Source organism: Tiliqua scincoides, chromosome 1 (genome assembly GCF_035046505.1).
Source record: "Tiliqua scincoides isolate rTilSci1 chromosome 1, rTilSci1.hap2, whole genome shotgun sequence".
NCBI classification, from domain to species: domain Eukaryota; kingdom Metazoa; phylum Chordata; class Lepidosauria; order Squamata; family Scincidae; genus Tiliqua; species Tiliqua scincoides.
Genome location: NC_089821.1, coordinates 104,631,732 through 104,645,377, shown reverse-complemented (window position 1 = coordinate 104,645,377; position 13,646 = coordinate 104,631,732). Strand labels below are relative to the sequence as shown.

The 13,646-nt window shown below is 43.2% G+C and overlaps 1 protein-coding gene across 1 annotated transcript in view; it reads left to right on the top strand.

Annotated features, from left to right (window-relative positions):
* Positions 1 to 1,824: 1,824 nt before the first annotated feature.
* Positions 1,825 to 13,646, top strand: part of LRP2 (LDL receptor related protein 2) — a 173,702-nt gene continuing 161,880 nt past the window's right edge. The window contains exon 1 of the mRNA XM_066621620.1: positions 1,825 to 2,098. Coding sequence (XP_066477717.1) covers positions 1,825 to 2,098 — 274 coding nt within the window. The remainder of the gene's footprint in view (positions 2,099 to 13,646) is intronic.

The following is a 13,646-nucleotide window of genomic DNA, read 5'->3' as shown; positions in this document are numbered from 1 at the left end:
ATCATCCCAGGCTCACTTGTGAAAGACTGTAAGTGCAAATTTGCACTGATCATCTTTCAGGATAGTAACCACTACTGTCCTAGAGTACTGTCCTGGCTTTCTGTAAAAAAGAAATATTCTATGCAGAAGCGCAATAACATTAAACTGTGCTGACCACACTTCTGATCCCATCTAAATATGCAATCTGAAACCACATAACCTAGATATATCAGAATCAACATATTCTTGACACTGTGTAGACTGTACACTCCTGTTTCATGCACTTGATTCTACAATAGCCCTTCACTGTTTATCTTTATCAAAACAATTTTGCTTCAGTTTTGCTCTCCTGCATAGTTTCAGTCTGATTTAATTATTTCCATTTTACCCAAATGTGACCCACTATATTTGCCATGTTGGTTTAATTTTTAGGTGAGTTAGAGGAGAAAGAGAAAGGGAAATAGCATAGGTCACACCAGGCAAACTGGGAATAATTAAATTGGTTTGAAACTGTGCAAGAGTGCAAAACTGATACAAAATGTAAGTACATATAAGATAATTTAAATTGGAAAAAGCATGTATGTCCACAGAGATAATATATGTCCACAGAGATTATATTATTGTTAAGTACTTAGTTACTTAACAATAATACTAAACAACTTTAGTTTTCAAAGCACTTAACACACATTATCTGGGTAATTCTTACAACTGTCCTGTAAAGTAGGCCAATTTTATCCAATTTCACAGATGGAGAAGTTGAGACTGAGAGACTAGTTCTCTATTGGCACCAAGGTACTATCCAAAAAGTGAGTCAGACTTTGAAAGGCTTTTTGGGGGGCGGGAGAACTATATTAATCTGTCACACTGGGACCCATTTTTGAGCAATTCTGAAGCTTTAACACCCCTCCTGCATGTTCCCAATGAAGATGAGTCTGTAAATCAATCACTTTCAACCACTGTACCAGTGGTCCACAGGTGTGCCACAAGAATTTGGGGGAAGGTCATTTATTAGTAGGGCCAATTGGGGATGTGAGTCCCATAGGCAGCATGGTGTGCCTTGTCAGTTGTCAAAAACCTGATGGTGTGCTTTGACTATCTTAGTGCCTAGTCAGTGTGCTGTGAGATGAAAAAGGTTGATACTCATTGCTGTAAATGATATCACTACATTTTTGTCACAACCTTGAAGTTTGCTGCCCTTAGAAACTGATTGAAACACACACACACAAGTCCTCTCAGAGCTCCAACTGAAGCCTTGCCATTTACTTTTAACACTAAATTGTGCTAAATATGAGATGTATTTTTTTAACTCGATGCATGCTGTGTGTGTGTGTGAGAGAGAGTGTGTGTGAGTGTGTGTGTGGGAGAGTGTGTGTGTGGGTGAGAGAGTGTGTGTGTGAGTGTGTGTGTGTGGGTGAGAGTGAGTGCGTGTGTGAGTGTATGTGTGGATGAGAGAGTGTGAGTAGTCTGTGTGTGTGTGTGAGAGAGAGTGTGTGGGTGCGTGTGTGGATGAGAGTGAGTGAGTGGGAGAGTGTGTGTGAGTGCGTGTGTGGGTGAGAGAGCGTCTGTGCGCGCGTGTGTGTGAGAGAGTGTGTGGGAGATTGTGTGTGAGTGCGTGGATGAGTGTGAGTACGTCTGTGTGTGTGAGAGAGAGAGAGGTCGGCTAACACTTTGTCCCTGGCGCAACAGCGCTGCCAGCTCTGCCACTAGCGCCCGTCGAGTGCGCAGCGCGCGGAAGTTTTGCTCGCCAGCATCCATCCACCCAGCCCCCGTTGCAAAGTGCAGAGGGCGGGGCGGCCCTGCCCGCGGCGGCTGGCTAGGCCAGGCCAGGCCCTGGAGCAATGCCGCATGCTAGTTCCGGGGCCGTCGGGTATAAAGCGCTTTCTGCACTGCCCGGCGGGTGGGAGTGCAGGGCGCAGGCACGATGCCTCAGCTGACGAGCACGCCTTTCCGCGGCAACTAGCGGGACGAGGGAGCGAAGTTGTGCCGAAGAGTCGCGCGCCTGCTGAACGGAGCATCCCAGCCGCGATGGGACCGCACCGGCGCGTGGACCGGCGAGCGGCCGCCGCTTGCAAGCTGCTCATTTTGGGCGCTGCGTGCATTCTGCAAGCCAGCTGCCAAGGTAAGCCCCCAAGCGCCCCCGGTTCGTGCTCAGCGGGACCCTGCGACTCCCTGCTGCAGGTCAGAAGTGCTTGCAAGTTGCTGCCTCGCACCAGCAAAGTAACCACCCATGTCGTGTGCAGTCAGTGGGGCTTACTCCTAGGTAAGTGTAGCTGGGATTGCATTTATACACACGTGGGTCAGACTGCAGTCTTACATGCCATCCTATGCGCACTTACCTGGGAGTAAGACCTGTTGGCTCCAGTGAGATTTACTTCTGAGTAAACATGTTGGGACTGCTGCACTCTCAGAATCTCCTTTGAGACATTGTATGGCGGAGAGATCCTTTTCAAAATGCAGCCATGTAACAGGTCTTATGTATGTGGTGGTTACTTTTTTCCAGGACATGCCCTCCAAAGGCAACGTTTGCATTTAAAGAAGGAACTCACCAAAGTACTTGACAAAGAGGGGATTCGGGGCAGGGGGTCGGGGGAAGAGGGTTCTGCTCCTTCCTTTTGCTGTGGGGATTTAAGGTGCAATCCTATGCATGTCTACTCAGAAGTAAGCCCCATTGTGTTCTATAGGGCATACTCCCAGGTAAGTGTGTTAGGACTGCAGCCTGAAAACGTGCCCATTAAGCACTCTTTTCAGGTAAACTGGGCGCCCAGTCCTATTCATGTCTACTCAGCAGGAGCAAGTTCCATCAGACTCAATAAGACTCCCTTCCAGGCAAGTGTGGACAGGATTGCAGCCTAGATCAAGTCCTGTGAATGAGAAGTATGTTCATGGCTTACCCCTTAGGTTAAGCTCCCAGATGGTATCGGTGAGTTCCTTCTTTAAATGCAAACGTTGCCCTTTGAGGTTCCTCAAAGTGCTGGTTGGGTCAAGCCCAGGGTGACCAGATCTCATAACCACAGAGGAGAACAAGGCACCCCAAAGTGTTGGACATCCCAGGCAGGACAAAATAAAAAACACTTGTACACTGATTTCATGTGGTTAATTTAAACACTGTATTACTTGCTATTAAATTTAAAACTATATTACCTATAACTTATATAATTTGTCAACTACAAGAAGACTCTGTGCTTCCAGCTTACAAGGAAAAGAACATTTAAGTTCTTTTCCAGGACATGAAGCTAAAAAAGAGGACATGTCCTGGAAAAAGAGGATGCCTGGTCACCCTGGTCAAGCCTGGAGCCAGACGCACGTTTTTTTCTGACCATTTAATTGGCTTTGCTATTTTTGCAAAGGCTTACTATTAATACAGTCTCCTGTGTGTGTGTGTGTGTGTGTGTGTGTGTGTGTGTGTGTGTGGAGGGAGTGTGTGGGTAGGGCCCTGGTGACTGCAACCAGGTGCATCCATTCTATGCCATGTGGAGGGGGATGGTTAGCAAGCAAGGGAGTGCTGGGTGGCAAGGCACATAGGCTCATACAGGCATTTACACAGGGTGAAAGAGAGGGAGAGAAGTGTGTGTGTGTGTGTGTATTACCATGTAGATGATTTTTGGGGTTGGGTTTTTTTTTTTTAAAGCAAGAAACAGATGTTTTGTCTAGCGCACAATAAGCTTCCTTCAGTCCGCCTCAGACAGATTTGAAGTTGGAAGAGAGAACTTTTTCTCTGAGCTTTGATGTTGCTAGGCAATGCAGGGGAAGCATGTGACTGGCAGAGCAGGGCAGACTGTGGAGCTATAGGCCACATCGCCTCCTCCTCCCTTGGTACTAATCTAGTTGTTGAGGATGGAAAAGCTCTATCTCCCACTGGCTCCCCCATTCCCACCTTGTCAATGCAGCCCTTTTCTCCCTGCCCTCTTCTCTTTCCTGCTCAAACACAAACACAACATAATTACCTTACAATGAATGAAAAACCCTATTGTGGGAGCAGGATTAGAAGAAGTAAATTTCCTGGGGCACAAATATAGGCCTGGGGCCCCCCAGTGCTAGTGTGTGTGTTATGTGGATGCATTCAAATGGTTAATCTGCTTTCTTTGCTCAACTCTTAGCATAAGCTCCTTAGGAGGAATCAAGTAAGTAATTATACAGGGACCGCTGCTAACAGCACCCTCTTTTTTGAACAAGGAAGTAGTTAGTCAGATACCTGATGTACACCAGGAGCCTTCCAAAAGCTCCAGCTGAGAAGGGCAGAGTGAGCAGGAAGCTAATTCCTTTGCAGTTATTATTTTCATTAGTGGCTGAAGCCAAGTGTTGGCAAGTCTTGAGTTTTCAGATATTTTTTCCACTGTGAGTGGGTATTTTCTGCCCCACATCTATTTTTGGGGGAAAACTTCTGGGGCTTGGAATTTAATATCAAGCCTTGGAGACACATTCAAGAGGAGTTGCCCACTTTGTGTGTTGTGCTAAAAACAACAGTCTTACGGCACCTTAAAGATGAACAGATTTGTTGTGACAATAGTTTTTGTGCGCTAGAGTCCATTTTGCAAGCTGTATGTTGTGTGATCCTCGGTATGTATATGTGTACTCACTATTATTACTGAATTTTTAATATACTATTTTTCTCCAGGGAGCTTAACACAGCAAACACTGTTCTCCTCGTCCCCTTTTAATCTCAAAACAACCTTATGAGATGTGGTAGTGAACAATAAAAGGCTGACCCAAAGTAATCCAGTGAGGTTCATGAAAATATGTCTCCTTAGTCTTACTCTTGACACTCTAACCACTGCACTACACTGGCTCTATCTGAACTTTCTCTGTATCATATCAGTGGTGCCAAAAGGCTATGAAATTTAGTATGAAGCAAGATCTGACAATTCTAGCCAGTGTGGTGTACGTTAGAGCATTGGACTAAGACGAAGGGCCCAATCCTATCCAACTTTCCAGCACGGATGCAGCTGCAGTGTCACCCTGAGGTAAGGGAATAAATGATCCCCTACCTTGAGGAGGCCTCTGTGAATGACCTTCCACCACAGGATGTAGTGCATGCCCTGTTGGCATGGCTGCATCAGTTCTGAAAAGTTGGATAGGATTAGGCCTTGAGGAGATCTGGATTCAAATCTCTGTTCAGCCACAAAGTTTGGCCCAAGGTCACCCACTAATCAGGCCAACTGCTGTCTTTCAGCCTTAATGTCCTTCACAGGGTTCTTCTGAGGATTAAGGGAAGGGTGGGGGAGGAAGGCCATATGTGTGGCTTTGTGAATATAAAAATGCAAAGTGTGCTGTGCTCTTCTATCACATGAAGCAGGAGTGTGGGTGCTCATGTGTACCACCCACTTGGAATATAGGTGCTCCAACTCTTCAGCATGCGTGAGGGGATTCTTCTGAACTGCTCCTCTGCCTTTGTTGATTTATTTTGCTATGTAAACTGCCTTGTGAACTACTTTTTGTTGAAAAGTGGTATATAAATATTCTTAATAATGTTGTCCAAATACCACTTTGAAATAGTATTTGAAGTGCAGATAAAAGGGTCGTTTGGATAAAACAGCCTGTCCCCATGGTGTAAGGCACCAGTGCAGTGTGGAGTAGAGATGTGTGTGTGGCCATGCTCCTCATTTAGGCGCCTGGGTTGGACTGCTATCAGAACAGTACCAAAGATTTCTATGCAGATCCCAAATGTATACAAGATAAAACACATTCACAATGGAAGTAACTGTGATAATGCTATCTTTCTAGCTATGCTAATTTAACAACTAGTGGTATGAAAACTCAGAGTCCCAATTAAGTCTGAATGGAATTGAATAGAATTTACTCATAAATTCTAGTTCAACAGTTTCTCGCCTTCTTTTCAGTGAGGTACAGTGATTTTGAGGTGAATAGCAAAATGTCCTATGAGACTGAAATGTTCTCCCTGTGGTTTTTTAGTGAAGCCATTTTTTGATGTCAGATCTGGGTCTGTCTGTTTTCCTGCATAGAACTGTTTATCCTGTGTAGACAACAAAAGCACCTGAGTTGCACCTGACTTTGTGTCTGTGTAGATAGTCCATTGTTGCTAGACTATCTGTGTTGAGTAGCCCTGTTGAATTAGGGGGGCTGTCTGAATCATTGGAGTGGTTTTAGCTAGAAACTGAAATTGACAAGTACTATGCCAAATTCTCTCCTGGGTACTATTCTGACAGTGGTGACCTGGGTCTGCAGGATTAAGAATGCCTAAGGCAAATCCTTCAGGTGTGGGTCCCTATCTGAGTAACTGGAACAAATATAGTTGTATCCCAGAGCTTACCAATAGCCAGCAGATCATGTGGTATGTCCTGGGTAATAGTTGGAAATGTGTATTGGTGCATTTCATATATAGGGTGATTATATGTCAGGTACCTAGTTGCATCCAGAAAGGAATGTGTAGGCTAGTCCAGTTTCACTTTGATGGGGGGATAGAACTTGTTTAAGCCCTGGTGTAATAGCTCAAGGGTCTCCTTGTGGGTCCAAATAATAAAGATGTAATTGCTTTATGTCTGAGAAAGAAGAGGCTTTCGGGAACAAGAGCCACTGAAGTATTGCTTCAAGACTGATATGAATATTTTAGCATCCTGTGGAATTTTCGAGGTATTCGTGGTAATTCTATTGACCTGAAGATGCAAGTTGCTCCCAGATCTTTTATATATATTTTTAGATTGTGAGCCCCTTTGGGACAGGGAGCCATTAGTTGTTTGATTTTTCTCTGTAAACTGCTTTGTGAACTTTTTGTTGAAAAGCGGTATATAAATACTGTTAATAATAATTGTAAGGACAAAGTGGGATAGTTAGGTGGCCAGATATGCTATGATATAATCAGGGCTAATAAATCAGGGCAAACTGATAGTTTGTAGAGGGAGATATTGGCGTATTCCAGTGTTTCTCCACATTTGTTCCTTGTCGTACCACTTTTGGTCCACAGTGGTCCACCTATTGGAAGTACCATGGAAGTAACTGGCAACGATGTAATTGCCAGTTACTTCCGGGTTGGGAGGCCAGACATGATACAGCAAATACTGGTAAGAGGCTCAGGACGGACTGAAGGGCATTTTCGAGGGCATGAAAAGTGCTCGCTGGAGCTCTGCCTGCTAAACTGAGTCTCCTGCTGATGCTCATCACATTGCATTGCTGGTCTCACTTCCAAGCAGTGGGAATCTTGCGGGTCCCATGCGGACCACTGGGCATCACCCTCAAGGAGAAACATAAGAAGAGCCCTGCTGGATCAGGCCAAGGCCCATCTAGTCCAGGTTTCTGTAACTCAGAGGCCCACCAGATGCCTCAGGGAGAACACAAGACAACAAGACACCTGCGTCCTGGTGCCCTCCTTTGCATCTGGCATAAACGCGAATGTATACTGCATAGCTTCTGTGTGCATGATTTCTAGAAGCCTATCTAGGGGGACACTGGAAGCTCAAGCTTTATGGATGGAGTGCTTTTTATTTATTTATTTATTTAAATTAACACACATAGACATACAAACATATAACACATTTAGGAGTGCTAAATAGCATATACCATTACTCATTAATCATACTATATCTCCTAATCTACTACTCATCTAACTTCTGCCTCTTATTATCCATTTATTTTTATAATATATACTAAATTTTCCCTAATGCCCTGTACTATATTTTCTAAATTTTCACTTTCTATCAAACATAAAGTTACTTCAATTACTCATTAATATTAAAACAAAATAATCGAATTACCAAAGAATAACAACATATAAAACAATTCTGCCATCTACTTCTAACTCTTCTACTCATTTATATATTTCTTATATCAAATATAATAGCTTTTTCCTAATTCCCTATAATATCTTTTCTAAATATTCACTTTTTATCATCTCAACTAGCTCAATTACTTTAATATCAAATAATAATCTAATTTCCAAATTATAAAAAACCAGCAATCTCTTATAATATGTTCTTTACCATTCTTCAATCTAATTCTCCAATCTGATTACATTTTTTTCTTTAACGTAAAAACCATCTATAAAACAATTCATTCACACGCTAACATTTCCAGCTATTTTTTCTAATTCATATATATCTTTCGTATATATTTATTTTTAAAGTAAATTTAAACCAGTTATTAACTAAATAAAATCCTCCAATTTTTTTTAACCCTCAGGTTAACCATCAGGTTTCTTTTTCTTTCTTTCCATTTTTTCTCTTGTAATATCTTTAATAATTTATCTCCATAACAGAATCCAGTAAGCCCACACTTTCTTGTATAAGGTATGTTCATTCTTCCAATTAACTGGGATATGTTTTCTTTTCTTGTTCCAACAAATTTTGTATTTTGTGCACCCATGTTAATCTGTCCATCTTCTCTGTTTCAATCTCCATCAGCGTCCCCTCTAGATCCTGTTGATTTTCTACTCTCCTAATTTCTGTTTCCATTCTTCTTCTGATGATTTCATCCCTCACCACCATCTTTTCCGCTTTCTCCTTCTGTTTATCTTCTGTTTTCTTCACATCTTCAAATTGCTCCTTGCACACATCTATCTGTTGAGAGAGAGTCTTTAAACTGGCTTGAATCTGCAAGGACCAACTCAACTGCTGTCTTCTCATTGTGAGCAATTTTTCCGAATTTTTGAGGATCATTTGAGTCCAAATATCTGGAACAGGCTGCATCTTGCAATTTATCTCTAATCCATAAGATGACCACAGTGTATTATTCTCCTTACTTGCACCACATGTTTTTTCAGTCAGGCATTTTTTGAATTTTTCTTACAGATAACAGTGTGATTAATGGAGAAAAACAAAATGAAAGAAACAGTCTCAAGGAGACAAAACTCTTTCAAGTCTAATAAAAATTATGTCCACGAATAGTTCTGGATTTTAGTCCACCAAATTATATTTATAATTATAATCCAGAACCGATTTATTCCACTACAAAGATAAAGAGCACTTTCAACATCCTTAAAAAGTTTCTCATTAACGCCTTCAGCGTATCCAGGGCTTTTAGCCAAATCAGTCAATCAAAGCCGGGGACAATATTAACACATACTTATCTTAAATTTCCAACTTAAACTTTATGCTTAATGCTTTTTCTTCCATATGGTGTCTTAGCAGGGAGCCAGCAGCTTGATTGCAGACACTGCACTTCCCCCAATATGGTCCCTGACGATTAGGTTTCTGAGAGGTAAGCCCCCCCCTCGGGCTTTCAAAATCTGTGGTACCTGCACTGTGAACAGATCTTATCTCTCCTGATAAAGATCTTCAGATCCTCTTCAGACATGCAGTTTTTGGGGGGAGAACACTTTCTCAGGAGCCCCTGGAGACATGCCTGTTCATCCACTGTCGGCTCCTCCTCCATGGATGGAGTCCTCATAGCCAGATGCCCCTATTGTGATAGTGCCAGTACCGAAACAAATAGGCCACGAAGTTTACCCTTTTATGTATTTTGGGTAGTGGATAGAAGTCGCAAATGTTTCAACATAACATTCGCAAATCTGTTTTCATGTAAGTAATGATGCACATGATACACTGGAAAAAACCTCTTCCCCCCCCCTCCAGTTTTTTTGGGTTGTAATGAAAAGTTCAATTGACACATTGACCCAGTGTACGGCTGCTATGGAGAAGGCAAATTCTATGCTAAGGGCCATCAGGAAAGGGACTGAAAATAAAACATCTAATATTATTTCACCCTTATACAAATACTTGGGCTATCCATTTTTTAATGAACACTAAATGCAGATTTTTAGACAGTGTTGCTTCCATTATGACTGTTTGCAGTTTTGCATTTGTTTTGTGCCAGGGTGTGTCTAGGCCAGTACTTGTGTGAGCAATAGCCAGTATTATTTCAATTTCTATTTAATCATGGGCAGCCCAATTCTATCCTGAACGGGAAAAGGCAGGCCAACTGGCCTGTGCTGTTATCTAGCGCAGGGTAGGAGATGGCTACTGCACAACTTGGAGTAAGGGGATTTATTTCCTCTTACCCCATGTAGTACAGCAGCCACCCCTATGGGGCTACTTGGATCTACACCAGCAAAATAGCCGTTGCAGATCCAAGCAGCCTGGTTCAACGCTGGGCTGTCTGGGAGGGGGGTTAGGATACAGCCTAGGTTGTCCAGGCTGGTCCCACCCTCCTCACGGGGCCGGTCTGCCAACTGGCCCACTCTTCCCCATGCAAAAACGTCCCTGTTCCACCCTCCCCAATCTCCCATGTTGGCTGCCCTTGGTTTGTGCAACCTTGCCTGTTTTCAGTGGCACAGAGGCTGAATGCGGCCTCCACAGATGTGTGCTTATGAGACCAACTCCGGAGTAGTCACGAACATATTTTACAGCATGTTGGCCACACTCCTGGGCTGGTGTAAGGAAATTATGCCAGCCAAGAGCACTGTTAGGATTGCGCTCTTAGTTTTTTAGAATTTGGTGAATTTTAATGATGGGAATATAAATTTAGAGTTACTCTGGCACAAAATAAGTATAACAAAGGGCTACAAGTTCATTGTCTTATCATGAGTTTTGCAAAAGAGATACAGAAATCAGTGAAGCAGTGAGCTGTCTATAGTTTGAAAACAAATTAAATTTCAGTTAACTAGAAAGTCAATATTAGTGATTGTTTTTTGGATGAAGTGGACTTGGTTTTTGTATCTTCCTTCATCTTTCCTTAATAATTTACTCCTTTTTCTTGTCCCAGGCAGTGATGTGTGTCAGGAATTTGCTAAGTAATCACCTAAAGTGGAGAATAGGACAAGAAGACAACATTTTGGTTAAATGTTGAAACCAGTAACTAGATGGCACCTGGTTAGATTTAAATTCCTCTTTACTGATGGTTAGAATTGCGGTCAATTATTAAGCTGCAGAACTCAAGACAAACAGGTACTGGGCATCCAAGGAGATTTACGCTAAGATAGATGTGCAATCTGTTCAATGCTTCATTCCATGAAAGGCAGCCCTTCTTTCACATATTAAGCTAACTGGAAATTTGAGCAACAAAACACCACTTTAATCCAGATTTACCTTCCATGTGGTCGATGAGAAATGAGAACAGCAGTCATATGAGGGGAAGTGGTAAATAGCCAATCCAGCCAAGCCTTATATAGTCAGTATATATTTTTTTCTAGACTCCTTTGCCTAAAATAGTGGTGATTTGAGCTACATCTTTGCCTTCCTGAAGCATTAGATTTTTGGAAAGATCAGTACTGTTTTTCTTTTTTGCATAATGTAGTCTTAAACTTTCTGGCCTTTAGCTGAGGATTTTGCTTACTAACTCATTTAAAATTCTGCTGAATGCAGTGAACTGAATAAAAACTTTCAGAATTTGACCCCCAGTAATTTGCATTACATGTCTGATACAACCTTAATGTAAGGTTAACCAAATGGAAAACTGCAATTTTGGACTTTTTAAAAAAATCATGTGATAAAACTGCTGTAACAGTTCATTTGCAGAGTGTAGTTTGGACGTACACAGTTCAACAATCTTGTTACCATTTATCCTGTACGTCTGTCATCAGTGCTTGTATGGAAGACTTCTAGGAACTCTGAACTGCCATGGGTTCCTTGATGGGGACAAGAGGATAAAATATTGGTGATGGTGATGAATACATATATACTGCTTTTCAGTGACAGTAGTTCACAAAGTGGTTTACACAGTAAAATAAATCAATAAATAAACCGAATGCGTGAATTAAAAAAAAAGACCAACACAGTTTTGCCATATAGAAATTTGAAACATTTTCTCAGTTTAAAAGTTTTGACAAACACATTTAAAAGCTGATAGGCCATCTTTGTTAAGTTTCCAGGAAAACTGCCTTTTTGGAAACCCAAAATATTCTTAATAAATGATGTCTAAGTTATCACCTTGATAAAAACTGTTAGATATTTTTATTAAACTACTTATAACCCAATACGAACAAATCCCCCCCTTCACTGATGCAGCTGTGCCAGTGGAGTGTGTGTTGAATCCAGCGGGAGGGGGGCAGTCCAGAGGTATTCTCAAGGTAAGGGAACTTTTCTTCCCTTAACTAGGGGTAAACTTCCACAACCCCATGTATCTCCTTGGATCTATGCCAGCTACTTTGCTGGTGCAGAACTGAGGGGAGTACGGGAGAGGAAACTAAGGAAGAAACTGAGTGCTGGCTAGGGCTGCCGGGGTCCATTCCTTCCCTCTCCTGCCTCTCACTTGTCCACCTCCCACACAGACACTCCTCTGTTCCTAGACACTCCTAGACACCCCTCCCAGCCACCTCTCACCCATCCCTCTGCCAGTTACCTGCTCTTCCTCTGGTTGGATGGTTGGCAACCTTCAGTCTCGAAAGACTATGGTATAAGCTGGTGGCACTTTTGGAATGACCACCGTAAGGCCACTTATGACAGTGGAACTGTTTGGATTGGGCTGTAAGGCTGCAATCCTGAGCACGCTTATTAGAGACTAACCATGAATTAAACATAGACTTTGAACAGCTCTTTACAGCTTGGAACAAGTGTATTTGAGAGAGACTGCCTTCTTCGGGTATGTCCTCAATTTGCTCTAGAGAAAACTAGAAATCAGTGCGGTAAGGAAAATAACATGCTTTAGGCAAGATTAAAAATTATATTGACTAATCAATAGGCAGAATAGGGTTTTGTTGTAGCTTAATAACTACCAAGGGCGCAATCCTAGAATTCACTTTGGCCAGTGAAAGTCACTTGTGCCGATCTGGGAGGGTTGCATACGTGCCATAAAGCGCATTTACGCCTCTCCAGGAGGAAGCCAGGCCGGCGCTCAAAGAAGTACCGGCCTGCGGAGGCCAATGCAAGCCTCTGCGGCTGGACCGACGCAATGAAGAAAGGTAGACCCGGGGGGGGGGGAGGAGGCGGGGAGGAGGTGGGAGGGAGGTGTTCCTGGGCAGGGGGAGGGCGAGTGGTGGGCAGCCCCGGGGGCGGGTTTGTACAGAGGGAGAGGCGGGGCTGGAATATGGCAATTATGCTGGATCCCATCCCCTGTTCTTGGGGAGAACGGAGTGGCTGAAGCCACTCCGCTCTCCTTGGACTTGTGCCACCTCCAGAGGTGGCGCAAGTCTGAGGAGACCCATTGGATCCAGCAGCCCTTACCCGGAGGTAAGGGGAAATGTTTCTCCTTACCTCTGGCCGAGCTGCTTATGGCCACAATCCTGCGCTGGATGCAGTGCAAGCCTCCTGGCTTGCCTGTTCGAGCGCGGGATAGGATTGAGCCCCAAGTTTCACAGTCACCTATATATGCACATCTTGCTTCCTGTGCTGGCCTTCTCTTTTCTTCTCTCTAAGTGCATTAATAACTGCTGCTTCAGAGGATCATTGGCACAGGTGGTGTCAGCAGTAGTGTAGCTAGAGTGGTGCAAAATGGTAAGTAGTGCAGGCTCCCAAATGTGAGTGTAAGCAGCCCCTCCCACTGAGCCATTCAGGCAGCAACAGCTGTTTGTTGCTGTTGCTGCCTGAATTTCTTCCAGGGTGAGTGGGAAGGGCTGCTTACACTTGCATTTGAAAGCCTGTACAGGTTGAGCCTCATTATTCTCCAGGGTTCCAAGCACTCACCAAGTGGATGGCAAATCAATTTAAAAAACAAAAGTTTCTTTGCTCCTGTGATTTAAAAACAGCCTTGCTGACTTTTGTGATGTAAGATAAGAGTCATTAAGAAGACAATCCATCAATCAGTCTTCCTCCAAGCACAAAGCCCTTCACTCAGCCCCTCCCTTC